We start from the raw sequence: 27,546 nt of genomic DNA on the forward strand, positions 1-27,546 counted from the left end.
TGCTGAATTATTTCTATACCTCAGTGTCCATTAGTGATCAAATCTTAAGACAGATTTAACATGAAAATCTTGTTTTTGCTGACCTCTAGTGTTTTAACTTCTCACCTTGCTGCTGTGATGTACAAGCGTTCTCCCAGGATCCTGTGACATCAGTGTCAGGTGTGGTTACAGGTGCAGGAAAGCAAACCACTGCCATTAGTGGGGTTAGGTGTAGTCAGAGATTAAATAAACTTTAAACCTTAAACCAGAGAGGGCAGCTAAACATTGCTTTCAGCCTTTAAAGTTTACAAAGATTGACATGATCTCAGATTTTGATGTATTTTTCAGGTTCATTGTTTGTACTTGATTAATGAATGTGGTGACTTCTTTAATCAATGATAACAACAAAAACACAAAGACGAGTTTAATTTGAATTTATTACCTCCAGTACATTTTGTTGAGCAATGACAACTAGGCCGTTAAAAAAATACAGTACACTTAACTTAAACATTAAAGCATTATAAAGCATACCTATGGCATACAAGAATAACTTTCCTAAAATGTACATCTTTACAAAGTGTTTACAAATAAAACGTTTAAAAAAGACAGAAAAGTGCAAAAAAGAGTCAATGAAGACTTGATAATCCCCACCAGTGAAATCGAGGACACAAATGTACAATGGGGGGAAACAAAACAAAACATACTTCATAATCCTAACTTTTTTTTTTTTAAATGCATATTTCCTGATATGAACAGTAGACTGTGTGTTCAACTTTAATGTGGTTATTGTGATTTGGAACTTGCATTAAGCAGTGCGCGATAGAAAAACTACCTTTTTCTGAAAATATTCACAGTATTTGATTCAAATTTTGTGAGCGCACCTGAATCTGAATAAAACCATCTTTTAATAAATAACTTTAACTTTCATTTACAGCCTGCCTGTGGCATGAAGGAATAGTGATATGGGGCAATATCATAGGGATGCTATCAAATAAATACAACACATTAAGTGAAAAAAAATTTCAACAAGTGTGCGCAGTGAACACTGGGGTTGCTTCAAGGGAACAAAAAACAATTGTGCTGTATGAAACTTTTTGATGTGACTGAAAACTAGCTGACCGTAATTTCCAACATATTTCTGTGACTGTGGATGAAATATCAGTAGTGTGACCGCTGGGAGTGTCCCATAACTTAAAGTAAACAAACAGCTGGCTATCCATTAGAGTAAAAAAAAAACTAAAAAAAACAGCAAATGTACACCAAATACAGTACTGTAGTCTTTTAACTAACTCTCCTTAATGCTCTCCTTCGTGGTCCCTCTTTAAAACAGATTCAAATTGGTAAGATTTTTAAAAAAACGATGGATGCCCCCAGACCATTACATGTAAAAACATTTCAGACCTGCTCACAGATTCAAAATAAATATGAAGTCCTACAGTTTTCTTAAAGATGATCTAAAATATCAGCATCTTCTTCTTGATTTTAAAGCACAATACCCTATTGATGTCAAAGTTGGTAGAGTGAAATGCAATAACTTCAAACAGACTTACGGGTCTAAGCCTAGTTATACTTAACCTATTGGATTTTGTAATAGCCGACATGTTCTCTTTACAGTTGCATCCTTTTTGTTAAATTTATGCTAAAAAGCTGTTAAAAGTGACAATCTAGCCTGAGTAGCAAATCTAGACTGCAAATGTGTAAAGCTGCTTGTTCCAACTGTTTGATAGTGTAAGCACAATTAAAAACACTAGCCACCATTGTGGTTCACCTTTCCTATACAGGTTCAGATTAACTACTGTAGTTCTGAAAATGCAGTTAAAATAACCTTAATAGCAAATTAAAAGACAGAGCTTGACATGGGAAGTCAAGATCCTCCAAAGATCGTCAGATCTTTAATGCTTGTACTTCGGTTTGAGATGTTGTGCACAGAAAATATTCTATTTCTTATAATTGGTATCATATATCTGGACTATCTTTATCTTGGCAGTTATTGGCACAAGTCCTCTGTCTGTAATTCACAAGACTCAAATGATCTCTATAAGACTGGCAAGTAAAGCAATAAAAGTGTTTGAATTCCTTTGAATATTAAAAACCATTCAGTCACAACAAATGCCTTTACAAACAACTGAGAACATTTTTACTTTGATTTCTTCTTTTTAACTTCCCCTGCACTAGATCACCACTCTTTGAAACATACACAAGAAGGCTGTTTGAACCTGGAAGTGCTAAGGCAGCTCACATGCAGGATTTGAAATGGCATTTTGACCTTTAATAGTAACCTCTTATGTGTTTTACTCTGAAGCACTGTAACAGAAAATATAAGTATTCACATATGTTGTGTTACACATATGCTTGAAATCAAAGACACTGGTTTTTGATCTAAGATGTGTAATGTTGGTGTAATATTTGTTTTTATTTGTGGTCTACGATGTTGGAGTAGATGAAGGGCATCCAAGGCAAAGCAGCAGTGTCCCTTTTGTTGCAATATGCTGTAGGTTAATATATATTTGGCTTTCAGTCGGCATGTAGACTCAGGCAAAGCTACTAGAGCTCAGACACTGAAACTTATCCCTCAGAGACTGGACGATAGTTGGTTGGCTCTCCCGTGGCTCACTCCATAGGTACTTCTCCAGATTCTCATGCTCCAGAGACCTCAGCCGCTCGCAGGAATGCACTGGTGTGCATGGCAAACTCTGGGAATGGACAAGACCCCGATTCTGGTTGGAAAGGGTTGCCGAGCTACCACTTCGTTGCCCCAACCTGTCCTGCTCCTGCTCAATTTCGTCCTCAGAGCGGATCTCTACATAGTCATCGTCATCTTCCCCGTTGTCCTTAAAGTTGGCCAGGTAGTTCTGGGTGGCGGAGAGTATGCTCAGTGCAGACGCCCGGTTCAGGACCACCACATGCTGGCCGTCATGTAAAGTGAGGTCTGACTGTCCCTGGGTAGACCTCTCTGGGAGGCTGCTCTGCCGACCAACCCGGCCCAGGCTGGGGCCATGGAGTCTGTCTGTGGATTGATCAGTGGGTCCATTACATCTGAATCCAGCCTGGTTGTTCTTCTCCTGGAGGTTGCTCAGTGAGCTGACAGACTGACATTGACTAGATGGGGTAGACTTTGAAGTGGGCAAAGACGGAGCATTAAAGGAAGGATGTCTCTTAATGGAACTGTACACATGTTCCTCTTTCTCACTTGGCACCGACATGGACGAGCTCCATCTCTGCGATGGTGGGGTGGTTGGAGAGGGAGGGAGGTTCTTTAGAGAGGGGATGGAGCAGGCGGAGGTGAGTCTGCGCTGAGGGGTGGAAGATGCACGAGTGCCCCCCACCTCACTGGATGAGATGAAGCTGGAGAGCTCTCCATTGCTGTAGGTGGAGTGGAGCCAGTCCTCCTCCAGGGAGGTCTCAGGCATGGACGGAGAGGAAGGAAGCCCTGGATGGCTGTGGTGTGGGGTAGCAGAGGTCTGACCAGCTAGACCGGAAGAATCCTTAAACATTACCTGGTCATAGAGCTGGGAGTACTCTGCTATCCTTGCACCTGGAGAGGGAAAACAGAGGATGAAAAGAGGGTGTGAGTAAGGTATAATTTTATTTTTTGTCTTATTCTTAAATGTAAAAACATCCCAACTTAGTCTTAAAAAAGTTACAATGTAAAAAATCTAACAATGTACAGTCATGTCTAAGGACTGTTATTGGTACCGATAGTGACCTTATTAAGCGCTTCAGGTATTGGCTAGTCAACAATGCTAGAGTTAGAAATGATCTTTTCAGAGCTAAATATTTGCCTTACCTATTGCAGCTCCCCCTTGTTTCTTTTCCTCTAAGATGGCTGCCAGGTCTTTCTGCTTCTTCTCAGCTCTTGCCCGGGTACAAGAATCTCCAGGATCCATGCTCCTCATGCGCAGCAGCTGGTTGGCTTTCTTAATCTTCTGGCTATATTGCCGTGCCATCAGGAACACCCGACTCTTGTTTTTGTCCATCAGATCCAAGGAGAAGTCCACGGACTCACCCAACAGGAGGGAAGAGGAGGCCAGCGGTGAGTCGAGACCTGCCAACTCTCCTGGAAACAAGCTGTGGAGATCCTTGATGGGATTGTCCTTCTGAGGGGTATTTCTTGGAGGAAGCTCCACTAGGTCATCGTCCTCTAGGCGGAAGCTGCCGCTGCTGAGGCGAGCCAGTCTGTTACGAATGCTCTTCACTGTGCCTGGGAGGGGTTCTGGGGTGACCGGCAGTGGGCGTGAAGAAGGAGAAGGGCTGTGGCTTTCTTCTTCAGTGGTGCCTTCACTTTGGAGGTCAGGGAGGTTAATGACTGGGATGGTGAATGATGGTGTGGAGCTTACAGGTGGAGGTTTCTGTGCTGGGGGACTCTTAGCTGGAGGGCTGGCTGCTTGGGCCCTCTTTGTAGGACTGTTTTTGACTGAGGAGGTCTTCTTCTTTGGTGACTCACTGCCATTAACTGGGAAGGCAGCAGGCAAACGGTCAGCTTTCTTCTCATTGTTCTTGATGTAGTTTTCCAAGTCATTCCAGATTTCGTCAACTTGCTCTGACATCTTATCCCCTTTCTGCGAGCGCTGGGAGAAAGTCTCAGAAGCAGATGAGGAGGAATAATCTGGTTCTGAAGAACACAGAGCAAGATGGGAGGATGGTCCTTCATACTCTCCGAAGCGTAGGCTCTCCTCGGATACAAACCCTCCAATGCTTCCAGTCAGATCTTGTTCTGAGGCCAGCAGACTGTCTCTCTCTTGTTTTAATTTATTGCCTTCATTCATGCCTTTGAGCTCTTTTGATGGGGGCTCCCTAAAACAGATGGTGTCATAGATGTTCTCCTCCACTATCTTGAGTTCACATGTCCCAAATGGCTTCCCTTCCTGTGTGGAGGACCGGTTGCTCTCAGAGGAACTGTCTGGTTCGATGATAGGCTCAGTGACCCTTGGAACCTCTGAAGCATTTGGTGCCCTTGCTGCCTGGCCCTGGGAACCCTGTGCAAGTGAAAAAGTCTCATTCCGTGACTGGGATTCCTCTGGGTCTCTTCTGATAAGGCCCATGCTCTTTAGGTCCTCAAAGCTAATGTTGTCATATACATTTTCAATATCATCTATTGTCAGCTGCTCAGTTGAGGAGGATCCAGATATGTCATTGCTGGATGATTCAGTGTGAATCACTTCCAGGTTGCTGTGACCGGACTGGTCATCATCAGGACTCTGCTGAGTCTCTGTAGCCTTCTCCCCTGCACTGCTCGCCCTCCGTAGGACTCTGCTCCCACTGGGTGGAGGGTCAATCTGCACAGTGGGCACCTGTTCGACATGCCAGCTGCAGGGCCGAGCTGTCCTGGGTGACAAGGTGGCTTCTGACCTCTCTGTGGGAGTCTCTGGTTCTGGTCCACTTTGCTCTGTGGGAACAAACATCTGGTAGATGTCCTCGTCCTCGTCATCAGGCTGCATGGTTCGCTGTCTGGTGGGGAACATGGCCCTACGAGCCCGGTGGTCTGCCCAAATGTTCCTCACAGAATGGTCACTTTCTGTCACTATTACAGAGGGAACAGGGGAGTCTGGAGGTTCCTCCGTCACATTAGGTGTCCTGAGAAGCGGCGGGTGGTGACTTCCTTCCCTTACGAGGGATTCTCTGGCTCTCTGATGGAAAGAACAGCAGAGATTACTTGTCGTGTCATAATTAATTTCTCAGTTACCACTCTGCAGCTTTGAATCGACACCATACCTGTAGGTCTGAAGGACTCATGTTGAAGGTTTTCCATTGATCTATACTATCTACAGATGCTTGTGGATTCAGCCTCTTCCTGCTGCTTTTGCCAGGTACTCGCAGCCTCTTTCCACCTCCCTGAATGCAGAGTTACAAAACTTATTAACAAGAAAATATATGAATGAGGAATCAACACTGCACCAACATGAATAAATGATTGTTAATTAATGTTTAATTAATCAAGTCTTTTGGTCAGTTTAAACTTACCAGACCACTATCATCCTCATCGTCAGCGTCTTGCTGATGTGGCTCCTCCCCTTCCTCCCTGTCACTGTGGTCATAGTGATCACCAGGGTCCAGAGATTCCTGTGATTGGTTGATGAGGCTGCGGCTGCGACCTATTGTGCCCAGAGCCAGCTGGGACATGGGAGAGAGCAGGGTGGCGCCCAGACTTGTCCGCTGTAGAGGGGCAAGTGTTCAAGTTGAAAGGTTAACTTCTGTAAGTGTTGGTTTGTTTGTGAGTTATCTTACACCTTAACCTTCAAGGATAGGCTAACCATTTTTCAGTCAGGTGCCAAAAAGATCCACTTCAAATACATTTAATTGAAAGTGATGGGGGACAAAATCTGCAGTTGTCGCAAAATTTTATTTAAAAACATATATGAAGTCAATATGAGGCTTTAGCAGTCTAAATTAATTCAATTTAGAATCAAGTAGATATCTTTCAAGTCTTTTTATTATAAAATAACTTCTTTGTGTTTTCACAGACATTGTTTCCCTGTTTAGCAGCAGTGGAAATACAGTAACAAAAAGATAGATGAAATATAATGTTGAAAGATACCTACTTGATTTGACTAACTTGGGACAGCTAAAGCTTCATATTAGGTTCAGATAAAACTTTCAACTTTCTGCACAGAGGGACAACTGTGGATTTTGTCTAGCATCATTTACATTGGCAGCACATCAGGAAGTGATCTGTTAATGGTTAATATGAACAGGAGGAATGATTACATCAAGAAAAATGTTCATTTGAATAACTGAATACTGTTTTAAGACAGACTTGACACGTGAAAAAATCCTTTAAACTGTTCATCATCTCTGGTCATCACTCACCTTTTCACCATCGGTGTTGGCAGCATTCTGCTTGGCAGTCTTCAGTAATTTGGATAGAGGTTCTGAGAAGACAAAAAAATAAAATATGAATTGTGAATGTTCTGTCTGGTATGTTTATTTCTTAAATTTAGTATCTTCTATACTTCTCACCTTTTCGGCGTCCTCTACGAGGGGTAGGGCCCTCCTTAGTTTGAGAGGAATCCTTCTTGTCACCATCAGGGCTGTAATGAAATCCAGGATGATCTGTAGAAATGAAGGGAGAGATGTTACACAATGAAGACGAAAAAAAAGAAAAGAAAAAGAAAACATTTCAATATAGCATTGTAGAATATGACTACATTATTGCCATATTTATATTCCAACACAAATGCCATGTACACTTACGCATTGCATCCATCTCCAAAATGGCTTGCTTGGCCTAGAATTGAAGTAATAAAAGGAGAGAAAAATTAGGTTTACTAAAAGGATCAAGACAAGGTTTGACACTAGGTGGCGCCACATCACAGTCTTGACAGTCAACTGTTTAAAAAAATGATTGCACTTCACAAGCAGTCCCTTTACGTAATCACAGTGAACCTTCTCAATGACCTTCACCTCTGGAGAGAAATCCTAATTTTCGAGAGGTTGTGACATGTCCAACACATCTCGTTCAAAGTCTGTGTAAGTGAACAGGGAGGGAGTCGTCAGGAGACGAGATGCTCTTACCTTGGCAGGGATTTTGGCAGGGTGGTTTTCAAGTATGAGTCTCTTGAGGTGTAAGATCCACATGCGCTTGTCTTGCTGGGATTTGGCCTGAAGGCAGAGTACAAAACATCTTAAGGAAGATAAAATCAGACATGTATTTTAAAAGCCAGTTGAGAAGGTTGGGATAAACCCTCAAAACATTTGGAGCGCAGCTTTCTTACGTCACACAGATTATCTTTTCTCTTTCAGTGCTTGTCAAAAACACAGTGTTTAGGTAACAACAATGGCCTGCATTAACATCTGAACACTCAACATGTCTGAGCAACTCCCTGAGCTAAGCCTGGACAACCTACAAAACAATCAGGCACCTGCAAATAATCGTCACAATTTGTGATTGCTGTCTTGCTCAATGTTGCTGGTAGCTCCACGGTTTAACCCAAACATATAATTACAACATCTTGGACCTTTGTCATGCAATGTACCTGGACTGTGTGCTGCAGTTTGGGGTTCTTGTAGTGAAACACACTGAAGCTCAGGGGCTCTTTAGGAATAACTTCCACCAGCATCAGGTTACAGCACTGCAATGGACAGGTAGGAAGTCATGTTAAAAATACTGTTTTTAAGTCAAGTGTCTCTTTGGGACATGTCATGGTTAAGAGTAGCGTGACTGACCAGGATGTGAGCCTTGTATGTGTAGGTTTCTTCTCGTTTCTTGGTAATGAGCAGAAGCTTGTCAAACAGGAAGAGAGTTCTCTCGTTCTTGGCTCGCTGCAGACGAAACGTTCCTTCAAGAACCAGCTCTCCGTAGCCAATCAGATCGGGGCCCTTCCAGTTGGTCAGCAGGCTCTGGATTTCCTGCAGCGAGCAAGCAAATACAGAGAGTGAGCAGAGTTGAATACATGTGTGTCAAGATTGTGCAATCACAAAAATATCCCATGTGAGAACATTAGATTTTATACACTACTAGATAGAGGAACATAGACTTGACAGTAAAAATGGTTAAAAAAACTCCCACTTCTATCTGCACCCCAATCTTTGCTCCAGACTCTGAACTCTGAACACTTCCACACACATTACTGAATTCATCTGACCATTCTGGCTCCCAGCTGATAAAAGAAACAAGCTTCCCTTTTATGTGTCCTTATGCAAGGCCATCATTAGCCCAGTGGAAAATGCAGAGACTTGTGTAAGACGTGAAGATGATCAGAGCCCTGGCTGATTCAAACCTTCACATAACTGTTCTGCAGAACAATAAAAGAACTGGCTCCTGGAAAAAACCTTGAAACAGGCCGTGTCTGTTTTAGTTTAAGGAACGATGAGAGACATGGAAAGTGTGCAGGATACATCACGGAGGAGATCACACACTCAGAAAAATGTAATGGATTCTGGAAAGGTTTTGTTCAAGTGGGACACTGACAGTCCTAAATAGACTAACCTATTTTCTCAATCATTCATCCTTCTTATTATGTGTGTGTTCATTTGTCGTACCTGTAACCTAACAGCATGCTCGTGCTTCCTCTTCATATCATTGATGTGCCAGGCCACTCTCTGCATGGTGTCTATGGCCTCCTGGACAACCTCATAGGTCTCCGTGTCCTTCTCCATGTGGTTGGCTATCTCCTGCACAGCACATGTACACAGGCAGCACACACAAACATGTTGAGGGTTAGCACTTGCACAAACATATGTAAATAGCCACACACTTTACATAAGCATGTTCAGGAGGACCACGTGTAAAGGGATACCCGCTTACATGCATCCATGAGTGTTTCTGCAAATAAACACACATTCCTACATGCACTGTGGTGAAAGCACATGTAAGCTATGAATTTACAGGCGCTCATGCTCAGGAACATACATACTGGGCAACATATGTCAAAACATTTGGCTTCTCCAATGGAAACTGTCATGGGGAGCCGAGTCAGAATTGCTGCTACTTAACCATTTGCAGTCGTATAGATTTTTTTTTTTTTTTTAAACACATCTTGTTTGTTTGTGCGCCATTGAGAGTGTATGTCCTGTGCACTTACAAGTGGTTGCCTGTGCTTGCATTTCTGTGGGTAAAGAATCATTTTTTATGCATGTGTATAAGTGTGTGTTTGAGTGAGAGACAAAAGACGTACATGCAGCAGTAGATGGTACTTGAGGATCCTCTGCACTGGCTTGAGCAGGTAGGAGCCTAGGGGTAAGGAGTGACTCAGAGATTCCTGGCGCTCGCGGAAAAACTTGGCCAACGCCTTGTTCCTCATGCACTCGGTTAGCACAGCCACCGACCTGTGGAGACAAAACACAGCGAATAAGATATCAGGGATGTGTAGTTAACCATAATTTGACAGGATGACAAATGAGAGTTGTAATGTATGCCCTGACCGACATTACCAAAAATTGGAAATTTTCCCCCATGGCCTGGGCAGTAATTTAAATAATCATTATTGGCTTTCAATGGAATTGGATCATATGATCATGTTTTGTTGTAATTTTACAATATTAAATTAATGAGCCAATCCTAATTGTACTTAGTAACATGAATTTGATAGTTTTATTAACATATATAATAAAACAATCTGAAAGACCAGGAAAGGATTATTTGAATGGTGCATGATGATTGCTTAAGATTTTCATCCAACTCCCCATACCAGATCCTAATCTCACACTGAATAATGATTCCATGCAGAATAAAGCAGAGTTTGGTGCATTTTCTACTAAAACTGCTGAACTGTACAACCTTGTCAGCCTCCAATTTACATGTCAGTTGAGCTGGGTTTCTCTGTGACCTACTGGGGAATAAAGAGCCTTTTTCACCAACAAGTGGAGGCTGTGTGTGTGTGTGTGTGTATGTGTGTGTGTGTGTGTGTGTGTGTGTTTGTGTGCACGCACTGTGCAGCGGAAAATGACAGAGAAAGACACTTGTGAGTTGCCCCAAACTTGTCTCTTTCTTCTGCGTGCGTGTGTGTTTGTGTGTGTGTGTGTGTGCGTGCACGCACGCATGCATGTGCATGTCTGCATGTCTAAATTCCAGTGCAGCTCCACACAGGCCTCACATTGTTCTGGAGGAAACCCGACCTTAGAGCTCAGCATGACCGTGATACATCTGCAGCCTATATGTGTGCGTGTGTGCCTGTGTGCCGCGTGTATCTACGTGCGAGTGTCTCCCATGTGTGAGCGCGTGTGTGTGTTTGGCTGTCATGTTTGACCTTGGTTGTGGGTCACCAGCTGTGGTGTGGATGAGGGAGAAGGTCTATCTCAACTAGTTGACAATAGCCCCTTCACACAACACTGTCTCTTTCTCAGGCATACATGCACAATCAGTATTCAATTAGTCATCATTAGCTTGTAAATTGTTTCACACCCACATGCGTTATTGTACACTGTGGGAGGAAAAATGGTAGCCAGAGGAGGTGTGTTTGGTTGGTGCAGTGCATCTTGGCATGAATTAGAGCCTCACATTTCAGCCCATTCAATCACACACACTTTCCACTGAAGGTATCCGCAAAGGCGTCCCATAGGACCACACTCATACAAAGCAGAATAAAACATTAACAGCATTAGGTATGATAAGGTGACAACTATAATACCCTATCTGTCAGTGTGTAAGCTGTAACTCTGTCAATAAAAGACAGAAAGCAAGAAGGAGAGGAGGAGGGAGGTAAAGAGGCCCTGAGGCACAACCGCCGGTAGACACTTTGACTCCTGCTGAGGTGGCTTCTATAGAACGTGTCAGTTTGTCAGGGAGGAGAAAAAGGGCAACGCATTGATCGACATACACAATGGAGTTATGTGAGACGCTGGGAAGAAGGTATATGAGGATGAGATCAGGATAGGATGACAAGGACGACGGGAGGATTTTGTACAGTAGACAGTATACTCACTGTCTCCTATGCAGGAGTAGTGACAACAAACACACACAAAGAGACAGACAGTGACTGACTTACCGTGGGTAGTTGGTGCAGTACTGGGTGTAAATATGGAATTCTTCACTCTGGAAAACACAACAAAGAAGACAAATTAGTTGATACATTTATGTAACAGGAAACAATTAAAGGAGTAACTGAAGACTTGTCTTAACAGGCACATTTGAGAGTGTAGCAGTTAATAATTTCACAATTTAAATAAAAAAGCATATATTCCCATATTTCAATATACAGTCATTCTTTGTAATGCATTTTGGCGTGTAATAGAAAACTAACAATTTAGGGGGAAAAGTAGAAGGATGCATCCTTGACGGTATTTTCTATTAATCTTTGGTGGTTTGCCTTAATGTCATTACAGTAACACTAATTAAAGGCCCATTCCAGACACTTTATATTTGGATAACTACCAAAGCAAGTTTTGAGAGCCTCCTGTGGAAATTTTGCATCATTCATAAATGATATGAAACCAATGAATGCCTATAACAGTATAAATGTCACAGCACAGCAGCACTGTTTGCAAAATGAGTACCAATAAAGTTAAATATACCTGCTATATAGTACATTAACATAGAGAACCATTGATGCAGCCTTTACAGCTCAAGATTTATCCACCTTCACTGCCTATACTGTATCTGCTGTAGGTCATTACAGTGTAGATGAGTGGCCAACTGTGTCATGTTTACAGCTCTACACACTCTGAGCCCAAAGACAAGGCATCCTCTCTCCTCCACTCACTGCTACTAATTGAAAGTCAACCCTGTAGCTTATGATTAGCCTGTGTCCTGGCTTTTAAGTCTCTGTTGATCCCGACAGCCCTGAGCGCTCGGATTAAATATCCCCTCATACCTCATCGCCGCCCCTTTAATTGAGACTTTGCCCACCTTGCATGCTTCTCTGAACATCAAAGACATCAGAGATGGCATGACTTATCAAAGCTGGAATTAACTTCGTTCTCTTTGCTCTAAGAAACTTCTTTTTCTCTCAATACTGTCTCCTGATTTCTAATTCCGTGACACATTTTTCATGCCATCTATGCATTCTATGGACATTCATCTAATTTTCTTCTCTTTCATATTCTTGCATTCCTTCTCTCTCCCTCTCATCTCACTCTCTTGCAGGCCTCAAGATGAACCCCTAGCTGTTGCACAACATCAGAGTCTAATTGAAATCTATTTATGTCCATAAACACAAACGGGGGTCTCAGGATGCGGACAGCTATCAGGAAGCTCCATCATAAACACGCAGGGCAGATGACAGAAGTCTGTCCTAGTTCATAATGTACAAAACACTTACAGACATGCAGCATTTTGGACATCCTACATGTGACTCATAGTAAACCAAGTATGGATGTATCTGAATGTTATGTTGCTAAAGGTAAATATACATTTCTATTTCTAATTCCATCTACCTACATGGACACAAACAATGCATCTCACTGAATGTACAGCCAATAAGAGGTGAAAATACACACACAGACACAAGCACGCACACACACACACACACACACACACACACAGTCTCTCATGATTTGTTAGCCCGAGGTGCTCTGTGGGAACCGTTCTAAATTGAAGAGCAGAGCTCTCCTCCTCGTCTCCGGCAGTCTGCCGCCACAGACCAGGCCTAAACACAACCAGATGTGCCACCATCGATTTCTGATGACACACACTAACACACACTTTTAATATTCCTTTGCACTATGAACACAAGACCACATGATACATAAATGCTTATATGGAATACAAACTTGGGCAGAGCTTGAATGCGGGCACAAGAGGACTTAACACAGACACAACACACTGACATGGAAACACACACACGTCTGCACACACTCTTTGAACCAGGAAACCAGCAGACCCTGGAATAATCCACATCTATACTATACTTCCCTATATGCAAACTATACTAAATTCATGTAATCACTATATCCAAATGTTGCATGATGAAGATAAAAAATATCCTAGTACCAAGAGCAAATTATATGAAATATGAATGACTGCTCTAGTTGCATCAGCACCCACTCATCATTTTAATCACAAAGTAATAAAGCAGCAGGTTTTGTTTTTATACTGATTTGTCGAGACCGAACTGGTCACAGTGAGTCATCTTGTAAGCACTGAACCCCATAGATCACTAGGGGCTAAAAAAGGCTTTAGGTCTTGTTGTAATTGTGTTCTCTGTGCTTCAGTCAGCATGTAGCAACTCATAAAATGGTCTAAAGCTTAGTCAACACATTGCACAGTTTGGAGAGCAGGTAGCCAATTATCTAAGAGAGAGGCAAGAGATTTACAATTAGATTTGTCTCTTCTTAAAACACTGAGCCGGGTTGTGATTCTTGGCTTCGGTGACCAGAAAAGTATTAGTTCTCTGTGTGTTTGAGCATTTCACAGCAGATAGTGAAAATAAGGTTTTGTGTTATTCTTAGCAGCTATGACTAACCTTCAGCATTACAAAAGAACTCTGGTTACTGTTCTGGTTACAACCCTTTTACCAGAAGTCAGCCTGTGAAATGATCAAGATGCACTCATATACACTCACACAGACACACACAGAAGTTAGTCCTTGGATGTCTCAATGCTAAGGGCTGTGATGGTCAGCTGTGACTAAATGTTTCCAGGAGGTGGGCTGACTCCTGACCCAGCACTCATGCGGCTGTATTAAACTTACTCACTGACAAATATATACAACACAGAGTTAAAGATACAGACACTTAAAACTCACACATAAACATACTAATACAGGTATTCCCACACACTGAAAAACATGTGGACACAGGAAAATCAAGCGTTCACGATCAACAGCCATGTAGATGTCAAAAAACTGGAACTATTTAAAATATGACATGAATAATATACTATAAGGGAATGTAATGAACCATTTAGAGAAACAAGACTGTCAAAACATCTCACCACAAGGTCCATTAGTAGCTGTCCTCTGGAGCATTTGATCTATAGACTGTGTGGTTTGATCGTATCACACAATCTTCCCAAGCACATGAAGTTTGTCCATTTCTCATGGAATTGTAAATGTTTTTGTTCTGAGCATTTAAAAGAGTCATCATGCTGAACAAAGTCAAGAAAGAAAAATTATTTTGAACATCTACATTTCCATGACATTTTCATTTACTTAGGAAGACTGCCTGATATGATCAAAAGCTCCGATAGACAGCTAATGGACCTTGTAGAGAGATTATTTTTGCAAACTGCTATTTTTAAAGATTAAGAGTAAACTTAAACTCTCAGAAACACGATGTCTTTGTAGGTTGTGTAGAAGTGGTTCGGTCAGTTCTGTTTGGATTAAAATAAATACTCATCAGCTTAAATTTGACACAACAAACACACATAATAGTCAGATTTATAATTTTTTTGTTTTTGTTTTTTATTAAATCACAGCCATGTTAAACTTTCAATAGCAGTTAAATATGCTACAGGGTTTCATGTGCTTCTGAAACCCTTGGGAAACCATTGCGAAGCATCTCGACATCAATATATCTAAACTGTATTTATGTATTTTGACTAACTGAGGGTCGTTTGTGTGTTGTGGAAACTTTTTAGCCAGAAGAATTGCAGTAAAAAGTGATTTTATGCACGTTGCTGTGAAACACACAGGTATGTGAGTGCGGGGCAGGACTTGCCGGCAGCAAGTCGAGAGCTTGTTCCAGTAAAAACTGGGAATAGTCCTAATGTTTTTAAATGGACATCTGCAGCATGAGTACCAGTCTCATGAGAGGGAATTCATCTGAAGCAGGAGGCTCCAGGCAGGATGTGATTTGGACCTAAGGGGGCAGAGATTTACTTTCAGCTAGCTCTGGCCCAATTTAACCCACAACCATAAGGATGTTTTACTGTTTTTATACATATTGCACTAAACTGAAGAATACCTGTCAACAACAAACAATTCAGCTCAAATTACCTCAAGTCAAGGGCAGATAAAGATCACTAACCTGCTTCTTTTCTGTGGAATTATCTGTTAACACATTCTATCTATAACATTAATCAGCCAGTTACAAGATGTCAGCAGGTCTATTTGTTTATGGCTCTCACTTAATTATGCAGAGTGGTGCTGTGGCCTGCAATAAAACTGGTTTATCCCAACAACAGCTGCTGTTTTTTTGGGAGTCTGTGACGCAGAATGTAATTTGTTTTTTCATACATGGTCAGGACAGTTGCTCTGTGGTATTGGGTGTAATTGCAGTAGGGTCGGGAGGGAATGTAAAGTGCTTTTAGAGGAAGTGCTGGAATGTGGCGCATTACCATGGGACATAATCGCGCATAATCATGTCATGGGTATGGATGGGAGAGGAATAAAAGCTGAAACGCACACATAGTGGGAGCAGTGATACTTTAACCAAAGATGCTGAGTCCAGTTTTTTTCTTGATGACTATTATCTCCCTCCTGCTTTTCCAGTAAAAGGTGATTACATATTTGGACAGTGCTTAAAATTCCTCTTTAGTTGTCCTCGTTCCTTCTCCTCCTCCTCCTCCTCCTCCTCCTCCTCCTCCTCTTCTTCTTCCTCCTGTTGCACCTAAAACTGACATTCCAGCTACCAAAATAATGCTATGTTCCGTTGCCTGTATGCAGCCTCTACATGAGATTTTTTGGAACATAACTCTAATATTAGCACATTGCCTGTTCCTTATTTTCTGCCCAAAGTGTATCTATGTGTGCATGTGTCTGAACCAGCTGTTTGGACAGGTTTCAACAAGCGGGATAGGAGTTTGTGTGTAGGCAAAGGAGACAGATGAGGGGAGGGGAGAGGAGAGGTGGGGGTAAAAATCTTTACCTTGGATACGAAGCAGTCAGCGATGGCCACAGGGTCGGCGTTACACTTCTCGAGGTCGTGAAGCAAGTCCCTGAAACAAACAGCAGCGCTCAGAGAAATCAGCATTTGATTTTAAAATGTGCACACTGGTGTACAATATTCTGTTTTTCTCCATCAATCACACACATACATGTTAACATATAAAAACTCTCCCAGTATTCATTGTTCCAAACAATTGTAGTGAATTTCGGGAGTCGCCCTGGGTACAGAAATTAGGTCTTAGGGCATTTGCTTCTGAACAAATGAGAAACTTCCATGAATTCAAACGGGCAACTCCCGTGTACAGTTGTGTGTGTGTGTGTGAAGAGAAAAAAAGGTCACTGGTAGAAGTTATTGTTTCATGGCTAAAGCATGAGGTCATTGTGACTGCTTTAAAACTGCTTTTATGCTTCCTTTTTTACTGGCCAGTTTGTCTGCACACAGCAGCTGATAAATGAATAGGTGGAAGAAAATGTTTGTGTCTCCGGACCACCATGGCTGACACACAACTAGCCATCTCGTCTGAACAAAGAACACACACACACACACACACACACACACAGACACACACAGAGTTTAGAGCGGAGCCGGAGGAGACAAATATGCAGACAGGGATTGATTACACACACACACACACACACACACACACACACACACACCTGACTGCTACAACAACGCCCTTCCCAGATATCAACAGGTGGCTCAGCACAGTTTCACTAGTAGACACAAGAGTCTATTTATGTTTAGCCCGAGCCGCTTTTAAAACCTCCGCCAAGTCCAAGTTGAGTCTCTTGTCAGTCGTGAAAAATGTGAGTCAAGTTTGAAGTCAAAGTCACATTTCCAGTTCTTGAGGAGAAGTCCTCAAAAGCAAGTCTTCAAACACAAATTGCTGGCCATTACAATAGCAGGGTGTTTGAACATTTTGTTTTCAGAGCTGTGTCAATAATAGATTTTAGAAAAGCTGAATTTTCCTAAGTCATGTGGTTATGCAAGATCTCTCTGATTGAAAAACGTGAGACTTGAATGTCTTTAGTCTCTAATAAGTCAACTCTCACAATGGTCAAGTCTCAAGTCTTTATATTTGAGACTCAAGAGTGTACCTCTCTGTGTGTATTATACCTGTTAAAGTGGAAGATGTCCTGGATGTTGCCGAATAAAGAGCCTTTATCCTCGGAGCTCAAGGCCAGCCGAGACTGGTTAGAGATACACTGGAAGTAGTCCTGCAGAGAGAAAGAGAGAGAGAGAGAGAGAAAGAACATTGATGAAAGAGGATCTATTATACAGGATTTGACATCTTGATTGGCACCAGCCTCGGCATACACACACACACACATTATGCCCACAAAGCTCTGTTCACCCTTGGTTCACTTGACTCCACTTTGCACCACTTTGGCCAGAGAGTGTCTATACATAATCAAGCTCTGTAAGTGTGAGAATTTTTACATTTTGTCAACTACATTAGTTTAGTAATTATTCCATTTAAAGAGTCATGGAAATAAATCATGATAAGTACAATTTATGTTTTTTTAGAAAGGTGGTTTTGGAGATTTTGGTCCAGAGAAACAAATATGACCATGTTTGGGTTACGTGACAACCCTTTAACAGGCTGAAACAGAAAGCATTGATGGATAGTCTTAATTGTCCAGAGGGAGATTTGGTTTCTCACAGGCTATATATATTCCACTCAAAACCACCAATCCGGCTCTAAAAAGAAGTCAATTTTTTATATCATTCTTGGATGTGCTCTAGTCCTAGACACATAATAATCTGAGCTAAATTATTGACAACCGTTCTTTGCAAACAATTTCAAGAGAGAGATTAAAACTGTACTTTAAAACCTCGGTATAAACCAGTAGATAATAACTATCCATCTGCACTGCTTAATACTTGCATTCATGTTTTCTGTAGACAGCTTTTTAAGCCAGTAAGACAGGCCAGTGCTGGGGAACACAGGTTTAACATGAGTCCTTGTTGAGAAACAGGTAGTCAAGAAGATTTAAGTCCCTGTCTCTTATCACAGCTTCCATCACTGTTGTTAGTGAAGACTTGTGGATACAACTCCATGTGATTAAACACCAGCCTCAGCTTGTAGTCTGCCCCGCAGAAAGAAAGTGAGGTGGAGAAAGACAGACAGGAAGCACTCTCAGTAGCATGGGCACTAATGGTTATTACCTTTTAAATTATCTCTTTTTTTAAGGATTAGTTTATTCTTTTTGTGCAGGCAGCAGGCACTGTGCTGTGTTTGAGAGATCAGTAAAGTACTATCTAGTGCTGTAGGCTGGTATTACTTTTTGTTTTTACACTTCCCATTGGTTACCTTTGTTTCATCATTATTCAATTATATTCTGTTTGTACTCCATGACCTGTAATTACAGTTAGAGTAAATACAAATTGAGATATGAATCAGACAACACACACATAAGACAGAAAAGTCAATGTTGGTCTCTCTGCTCTTTGCGTCTTTTATCGTCTCACTGACAGATGGCTTACGCACTGACAGTATCTGTTCCCTCCAGGCAAATTATTTAATAATAAGTTGCCACCCTTAATCCAAGCATACAATACAGTTACATAACAGTCGTGCAAATGCATCCATGCAGCTGTATTTAAACTAGAAGCGGAAAAGGGGTTCAGGAGGAGGAAGCATACTGGTGGCAGCACTATTACAGTTTAAAATTACACCATTACAAACTAGACCACAGTCTGCAAGTGGGCAGGACAGACATTACAACACTAAGAAAAGAAGCAGGTTGCCCTAAACATGTACAAACACACACCCACTGCTCATTTCAGCACACAGGACACTGTTTTTATGAGTGTTTTTAAGAGAGATCAACAAGAAGAGAGAGAAAATTGCTGCTCACTCTCTTTAGTCTGCTTGCTTCATTCAAGTCTGCTGCTGTGGTTTCTGTTCCCTGTACTGATTTAGTTATTTAGCCATTATTATGAGTAAATTATGAGTAAATTATAATGTGCCTCAGCCTTAGCAGCAATCCATTAAACTGTGTTTTGTTAGGCAAAAGGAAGGATATAGAAATAGAAAGAGTACAATCTTAACTTAGAGGATGGAATCATTCGTTCAAACTACGAGGGAGTGAGAGTCCTCCAAGATATTCAACAAGAGCTTTAAGGCAAGATTTTACTTTTTAGGATTTGACTTCGGAATAATACTGGAAATCACGCTAACGGGCTGGTTGGTGGTTATGTCTTGGAGGTCATGTCATGGGGTCATGTTTATATTTTGTTGACTATCGGAGGTAATGTGTAAGGTGATGCTTTATTAGCCACAGGGTCACGGATCTGACCCGGCTTGACCCATTCACTCATCATGCTGACGGAGCTCAACAATGGGCAGCGTTCATTTAGACACACACACACCCACACACCCGCACACACACACACACACACACATCTCTCAAGGTACACTCCCTGCTAAGCATCAGACACAACATGTACAAACTTGATACTTTCTTGTGTTAACCATTAACCTCCTCAAGTACACACGAAAAACACCCCTCACTCTGCACTGCAGTAGGAAGTCTGTCCTCCAGACAATGCCCAGTGTAAACATCCAAATCTCATTACTCTGAGTATTTCTGCGAGTCGACTGATGCTCAGAGTTTATTTCCAAATTCCTAGCCAACTTCAAATGGCCTGGAAAAAGGAGGACGGAAAGCAAGATCAGAGCTTTGTCTTTGAGGTTGTTTGCGGATGAGGGATTGGCCGCATTACACTTGCCGATCAAGTAAAGTAGGGTTGATCACGCAGAACTGACAAACACCAAACAGCCTTCACACACAGAAATGCATTATATCTCACAAAAACTGACAGACTGCACATGTAAGTAATCTAACAGTTTGCACACGGGCAGGGTATGAGTTTGTGTCGACCAGTACGCCACACCACTGCTGACAGATGAAACACAGGTGAGCCCAGGAGAGTCTGAGTAAATATTTGTGTTGAGGCTGTCACACCCTCTTCCTTTGCAGGAAGCAGCATGGGTAAAAGGATTATGGAAAAGAGGGGTTGTAGGACCAGCTCACACAGGACAGTGCTGATAATAGATGCTGTGCTTATGGTGTCCAGCAGCTGGAGTTTACTCCACAGAATAGGTAAACTGTCAAAGCTCCATTCACACAGATACAATCAGTGCAATCCATCCTCTGTGCACTCATTGGAAATGTCATTAAAGGGGTGAAGAAAGCCTAAATGCATGTGTCTTTTCCAAAGAAAAATGAGCAGTCCTGCCATGTAAGTGTGGTCTTCCACAGCTGGGTGGTCTGCTTCGCAAATGCAGAGAGTTGGTCTGCAGAGTACAAGCAGTAGAGAGTTGCTAAGTGCAGTGTTTAAGCTCTGTTCAGTGTTTTCCTAACCTACTTTAGACATTGTTATCTCAGAACTAAATCCCCTTTCCTATCTTCCTCTCTCTCTATCCCTTTTCCTCACCTCCTGCAAGGGAGGAAAGAAAGGAGGAGCAGGACAGGGTGGGACATCAATCAGGGGTGACAGGCCAAAACCACAAAATCTAAACCTCATTCCCTCTGCTTATCCCGTCTCTTGAGGAATACGAATTTCCTGTTTTCGTTTGACAACAGTCATCCACCTTATGACCCTTTATAACCCCAATAACAGACTCATACATTTACAAACACTCACACTGGCCCTTAAGCAGACAGGATAGACTGGGGGAGAAAAGCTTTGCTAAGAAAGGAGATATGTCAGAAGGAGAGCAAAGTTTCAACACAAACACAAACACTGAACAGATCATGCACAAATGCAAAATACAAGATATTCCTTACAAACATTTTGTCATTTCACAACACAATTTAAATGAAGCTGCAGAATGCAAATGCAAAACACACATCGCATCTGCACTGCACATTTTTATAGTTAGTCAGAGAAACAAAGAGGGAGAGAGAAAGGAAAGCAACCTTTGATACAAACTCCCAGTCCTAAACAAATCTACCAAAGCGCTGACTAGGGGCAATGTGTATCCTTTCAGTTCAAAGCCAACCTCAAAAAAAGAGTCTATTTGTCTGAGTGTGTGTGCATACAGTATGTGTGTGTGCTTACATGCGTGTGCATGCACACCTCTAAAGTTTTGAATGTGTGCCTGTGCCTGCTGCACAAAGGCACCGGTGTCGTGTAACTCGGCCAAACCCTGCCTGCAAGCGCAGGTGACCTTATTGTATTGAAGGTTCCCAGCAGGCAACAAGCTCTGTGTGTGTCACGTGTGTGTGAGGAAAACCACAAAGACGGAAAGGATGTGTGTTATCTGGTGATTTAAAGCCCTGTATTTCTGAAAAGGCCAAGGTCGCTGGACTGAAACACTTCATGATGTGCCACTGCTGCTTAGACCTCAACTGGATCAGCTAGTGCTCATGGAGATTTTTGGTAAACATTTCAGTTCTGTAACTTTGTTGTTTGTTTGGTAGGACCTTGAGAAGTTTGAAACCATTATCTCCTACTCTGATTTCTGTTTCTATTTATTGATTTGAAACAGTGGTTTCCGACCTTGGGGTCCACACCCTCCACTTAAGGCTGCAAGATAAATCCGAGGGCTTGTGAGATGATTAATGGGATAGGAAATATTTCTGCAATGAAAATGACCATGTTTATTGTCTCAGGCGTGCTTTTTTAAAGGGTCACAAGCTAAAAAAAAAAAAAGTTGGGAACCACTGATTTTAAATACCTCACACCCAGACGTAAACAGTCTTCAGGATTCTTCAGGAAACAATCATGATTATTCCTTATCCTCATCATTTAATTTCACACAAACATCCTGAGTGAAAGCTGATACTTCACAGTTGGAACTGATCTAGTTCAGAAAAGCACAAACTCATTCAAGGCCTTCCTCAGCATTTGATATCCTGCCAAATGTGCATGTGTATTCCTTTGAAGTCCTGACCATATGTAGAATCCTTCTGCTCCCAATTTCTGAAACAGGTTGTATTTAATAACAAAGTCATACTGTTGTGGATTTTTGCTCCTTACCTCTACAATGCTTCGCAGGTCCTGGACATAGGTTCTCTCTGTGTCAAGTATCTCCTGCACCACCCGGTCCACATACGTCCTGGGTCCCTGTACCTGATCAGTCCGCTCTCCTCCTTTGTCCAGGCTCAGCTCAGGCTCCGAATGTTCTGTTGGAGTCTGGCCACTGCTCTGCCTCCCTGGCCCCCTTTCTTTGTCCATCCCTCTGTCATTTCTGTCGTCTTCCTCTCCACATCCCAGCTGCCGGGCCGGAACCAGCTCCAACCTAATCGCCCCGGAGTCCCGATCTGTGGTGACCGGGTTACAGTGAGGGGTGGGGACAAGGGTGGAGCGGCTGCCCAGCGAACAGTGACTGTCCCGGGAGGAGGCAGAGGAGGAGGTGGAGCTGTAGCTGATGGGCCTTTCGGCACTGTCAGGGGAGGAGTCCATGCTGTGGGCGGAGCAGTAGCGCGTGGAGGCGTGGCGGAAGGCAGGGTTGCGGAGGCAGCGGACTGGTATGTCAACGGAACTCAGGACTGAGCCGGAGTCCGGGACTTCAGGAAGAGGAGGTAACGCATCAGGCAGGTAGTTATAATCATCTAGAAAGAAAATGAGAAAGACAAGAATTTCCGTTAATTAGTTTCATGTCATATATGTAGCTACGTAGTAAAACGTAACTGTAATTATTAATGCCACCAGATGGCGCAGTCTCAATTTGGGTACCCCTGTGAGCACAAAGTATACTGGGGAACAGCTTAGAGAAAGACCCATAAAGGCGAAGCGATGTTGTTTACCGCAACGTGGACTGCTAGCACGAAATATCATGTGATAAGTCATTTAAAACTAATGGATACCTACACATTGTGAAATGTTGCACACTAATGGTGCTGCATATTTTTCAGTAACCATCTAGCACCATCAAGCAAGGCATCATACCAACAAACCAAATTCATTGTCACCCATGCAAGCAATGAAATACAGGAAACAAGAGATTGTGGCCATTATACAAAAATAACAGCTTTAAAAGTTATACAATGCTTTCTCTGAGGACCATAAACTGCCCACCTTCATTTGTGCCAACATGTAGTACCACACCAACACCGATGCAGCCCTTTGTGTTGCTGTGACTTACTGCCATTGTAAATCTGAATGCAGTCAAAACAAACTCTGCTTATTGCAATTTTAAATATATGGCTGTCATATTATTCAAGATGACATCATGTAATTACTGTAAACAAATAAGTCTGCCGTCTAGACAATCAACATCTTTAACATATTTCAACCGCAAATACAATACATGCTTTTGCGGCCTGTCATTATAATGTTGCTACATTGAAACTGTCAGTTTTATCATTGTTTGGATTGAAACCCCTACTATTCTGAGACGTTCAATTTGGATGAAGGACAAAAAAACATAATAAAAACTTAATAATTGGGAAAATTCAAATGGCCAAAACCTCAGAAAGAGCAACAGAGGAGGGATCCCTCTTCCAAGACAGGCATGCAATAGGCGTCATTAGTACACTCAAGCAAAATATAAGTACATAAGTACAAAATTTAAGTATATAAACTTTTATATTGTAATATGTGTAAAATATAACCTTTCTTCTCAGAATCTAATGACTTGATGATTTGTTAATGCTTGAATGTCACACACAGAGCCATTAAAATTCAAATTAAATTCACACTCTCAACAGGCACTGACCTTGTACTCCTCTCATTTAAACTAAGTTAAAGAGATGCACTGTATTTAACTTCCAGCAGTCATAATAACACTTTCATATTCCGACAGCCTCCATCTGTTTACAACCCAATTCCTGACATTCCAGCCGACCACAGCCCGACTGACCAACTGCCATGAGGGCCACTGGCTCTCATAGATTTGTCGTCAGTTCCACCCAATGAAACGATTCACACACGAGCAGCCAGCAGTTACTACTACGCTGTGTGAGAATACATGCATATTAATAAGAAACAGAAAGATGTGATTACACTTTCTCATTTATTTGTGCCCCTGGTAACTGTAAACGTGAGCGTTATTTGCAGCAATGCAGAGCAAGAGATTTAATGACAAGATTAACTGGGTAATGCTGAGAACACTCCTCTGTGAAGCAATGAATGAAGGCCCTATTTCCATGGAAGACAGGCAGGTTCGTGTATGTGTGTGTGTGTGTGCGTGTGCAACTACAGGAGTCTATCTGGCCCTCAAGCCGGTGCCAAACTGGCTCACAACCTTGTGTCGGTGGAGAGATCCGTTCAGATATGATTACCAACTCCCAAGGCCCCACAGTCAGGCCAGCTGAAGTGAAACCACACATGCAGCATATCTGACGGAACGGAAGCCATTTAACTTTCCTCCAACATTTTCCAAGGTCTCGCATCATAGAAAGGCCAGCTTTGACGGGAAGAACAGTAAGTAAATACATACAGTGAACAGGCAAGCAAAGACTCATACCAACTTGGGGGAGTTGACACCAATCTTCATCATCAAAGCTCACCACACCGGTGACCCTGCAGCTCTGGTGTTGTGGCAACACTGTGATCCAATGTCTTATAGGACAGTGACACTCTCTCCAGCAGCACCTTCTCAGCCTAAACCTACCTCACATCAAAGCATCAGAGATCACTGACTCGTGTTCAAAAACATGATACGGAAAACTGAGAAAAACCTCAAAGAATCCCGGTGCATAGCCACTCTCTCACCTTTCAAATCAGTACCTTGGAGGTGTCTTTCTGCTATGGTGACACCTCTTTTGAGAACACTGGCATTGCTTGTTAGACTGGTCTGGGGTGAGAAGATCACAAGTTTGACTACAGCAACCACTACTGCATCAATACAAAGTAAAGAAACTGAATCTACATCATGTTCCTGCTATGGATCTGCTTGTATCAAAGTTCTGAACTTTTGGTCACTTGTAGTCAAACAATGAAGACGCTGGAAACATAACATGTGACATATTATATTACTTATCACCATATAGAATTTCAATGGCAGATGTGTCAGCAGATCATCTAGATGTAGATTTGGAGATGTATGTCGGCCCATCTGATGAATAATAAAGGAATACGCTCTTTCTGACTGTTAAAAGAGGACTGTATTAGGTCTGGTGATGGACCCAAAAGCGATTAGCCTATAGCTTCGCATAAAGATGGTTCTCTCTCTCTCTCACTCACACACACACACACACACACACACACACAGACACAGACACAGACACAGACACACACACACACACACACACACACACACACACACACACACACACACACACACACACACACACACACATATAAATACACAAAATAATGGTTTTATGGGGAGTTACATTCTAAATTCATGTGTATAGCTTTAACCATAATTACAAGCAGCCTCCTGGCAGCCTCTTGATTTAATTCAGTTGGAGTTAGAGATTTCAGGAGTTTCTGATAATACCTCCCAGTTAGTGAACAGAACTACAGAATTGTCAACAGATCAGTGTTACAAAACCCAGCTCCACGCTTGAAATATAGATGTCTTATTCTCACTCTCTCCTAATGTACAAAAAAACCATCTATTAAAAACCAACAAGGGAGAGTCTGATGTGCTGAATCACAGCTTTCTCTAGTTTTAATTTTGCTCCACTGCAGTGCCAAGAAAAGCAGGAAGGAATTGGAGCGTCCAAAACTGAAGTGACATGAAACTGTATTTTCCTCAGACAAGTTTGGAACTGATTCACTGAGTGTGTATGTGTGTGTGTGTGTCCATCCAAATGTCTGCACTGCCAAGCCTGACCCAGTTTTTACCAATTACAGATCAGAGAATGAAAAGTAATCTAGTGGTTGAAAACAACACAAACACACACGCGCACACACACACACACCGTTGGCTTTTTGATAAGAAACACACTGCTTTAAAGTTACCATACATGCAGCACAAAGAGCAGCCATACATTACACATTATGATATTAATAGATAACTACCCATTTTCTTTGCTCTTTGACATATCTATGATATAGCCTTTCTTATCACAGTGGGTGATGTTTGTAAAATATGATATGTGTGTGTATGTTTCACACAAAATGCATTAGGTTTATCACTCCAAAGATAAGAGTTAATAGCTTAATTGTCCTCACACCAACTTGTGAGGTTAGATACGGACAGAATGTGCACATGTGCAACCTGCAGACACACACAAACATAGAAGGAGAGATAAATACAGTGAAACCATGTGTTTCCGTTTGTAGTGAAACACAAATATCAAGGGATAGATTGCTTCATCTTGTGTTTGCCTGGCCCCTCCTTCTCACCTTCTAGCTTCATGTTTGGGGCACACCCAGGCCGTTTCCTGGGTGAACTGGCTCTTGTGCACACACACACGCACGCGCACACACACAGACAACCCCCCACCCCCCAAACACACACACACACACACACACACACACACACACACACACACAGGCAGAGAGCGAAGATGGTCAGGCTTTAGTTACCTCCTGTCCAGATTATGTTCAACCTGATCCTTGTAAATGATCTCTAATTATGGTCCTAAGCATGCAGGTTGGAACTGTTTCAGCTCTGTGTGTGTGTGCTTGCGCATGTGTGTGTGTGTGTGACCTATGTATGTGCATACAAGGATTAGGATAGTGTGTGAGATTTGCGTTTCCTGCCAGACGAGAGAGTGAGTGAATCAGCGAGTGTCTGTGGAACCTGGCTTCAATCTCTGGCTTTCATTTAACTTGAAAAAGACAAAAAGCTGCAGAGTTTTACTATTCAGCCAAGTTCAATATGTTGAACATCAAGTCTATCCGGAAGGCAAACAGCAAGATCTAGAAATAACCAGACTAAAGACAAAACAGCCAATACTCACAAAGAGCAAAACACTGACAAAACAACTGCTTTGTTTTACTACAGTCCAGTGTAGTGGTTATTATTAATGAACACAATTATTCAGCATTACTTAGATTAAGAAAATCCATATTACACAATCTGGGTAGAAACTGGATTTTAAAAGTACCACTTACTACATCACAAATCAAATACACTTTGAAGGAATCTGGTACGTAATCAGCAGCTCATGCGGATTAGATCCACATTTTTCTCTTCACTTTCCATGACTAGAAGCATTTTCAGACTTATTGTAGCAGGAAAGACAACAGACAGCACAAGGACATAAATTTTGTTTGAATCCACTCCTTTAAATTTTTTTTAAAAAGGTACCTTGTGGAGTATGTCCAGTATGAAGCAATATTTAGTTTCCATTGTTCTCAAGGGAATTACACAATCCTCTGGATGGTTTTAACTGGTTTGTGGTAGTTGGTCAAAGTAATGCACCAAGCAATGTGCCAACAAAAGGTAGGAAGAAGACTACTAGAAAGCAAACTTGGACTTAAACATTTTAAGTTAGAACATTAGGTATA

The 27,546-nt window shown here is 42.0% G+C and overlaps 1 protein-coding gene across 1 annotated transcript; it reads right to left on the reverse strand.

Moving 5' to 3' along the window:
* Positions 1-399: 399 nt before the first annotated feature.
* LOC128376846 (pleckstrin homology domain-containing family G member 1) lies at positions 400-23,287 on the reverse strand. The gene is made up of 17 exons (XM_053336700.1): positions 23,215-23,287; positions 22,174-22,748; positions 17,299-17,399; positions 16,162-16,231; positions 11,403-11,449; positions 9,594-9,744; positions 8,959-9,090; positions 8,143-8,325; positions 7,953-8,048; positions 7,492-7,578; positions 7,171-7,204; positions 6,937-7,029; positions 6,787-6,848; positions 5,941-6,132; positions 5,692-5,811; positions 3,767-5,606; positions 400-3,514 (listed from the first exon to the last, which is right to left on the reverse strand). Exons 1-17 carry the CDS (start codon positions 23,285-23,287, stop codon positions 2,511-2,513), a joined length of 4,860 nt encoding a protein of 1,619 aa, XP_053192675.1. The 3' UTR covers positions 400-2,510.
* Positions 23,288-27,546: the final 4,259 nt, after the last annotated feature.

Source organism: Scomber japonicus, chromosome 17 (assembly GCF_027409825.1).
Source record: "Scomber japonicus isolate fScoJap1 chromosome 17, fScoJap1.pri, whole genome shotgun sequence".
Lineage (NCBI taxonomy): Eukaryota > Metazoa > Chordata > Actinopteri > Scombriformes > Scombridae > Scomber > Scomber japonicus.

Excerpts from the sequence above, each read along its gene's own strand:
- LOC128376846 (XM_053336700.1), bottom strand. The coding sequence starts at position 23,287 with ATGGCAGTAAGTCACAGCAACACAAAGGGCTGCATCGGTGTTGGTGTG. Across the intron at positions 16,232-17,298 it reads GACATCTTCCACTTTAACAG|GGACTTGCTTCACGACCTCG; the intron begins GTATAATACACA and ends TGTTTGTTTCAG. Across the intron at positions 8,326-8,958 it reads AGCATGCTGTTAGGTTACAG|GAAATCCAGAGCCTGCTGAC; the intron begins GTACGACAAATG and ends TGCTCGCTGCAG.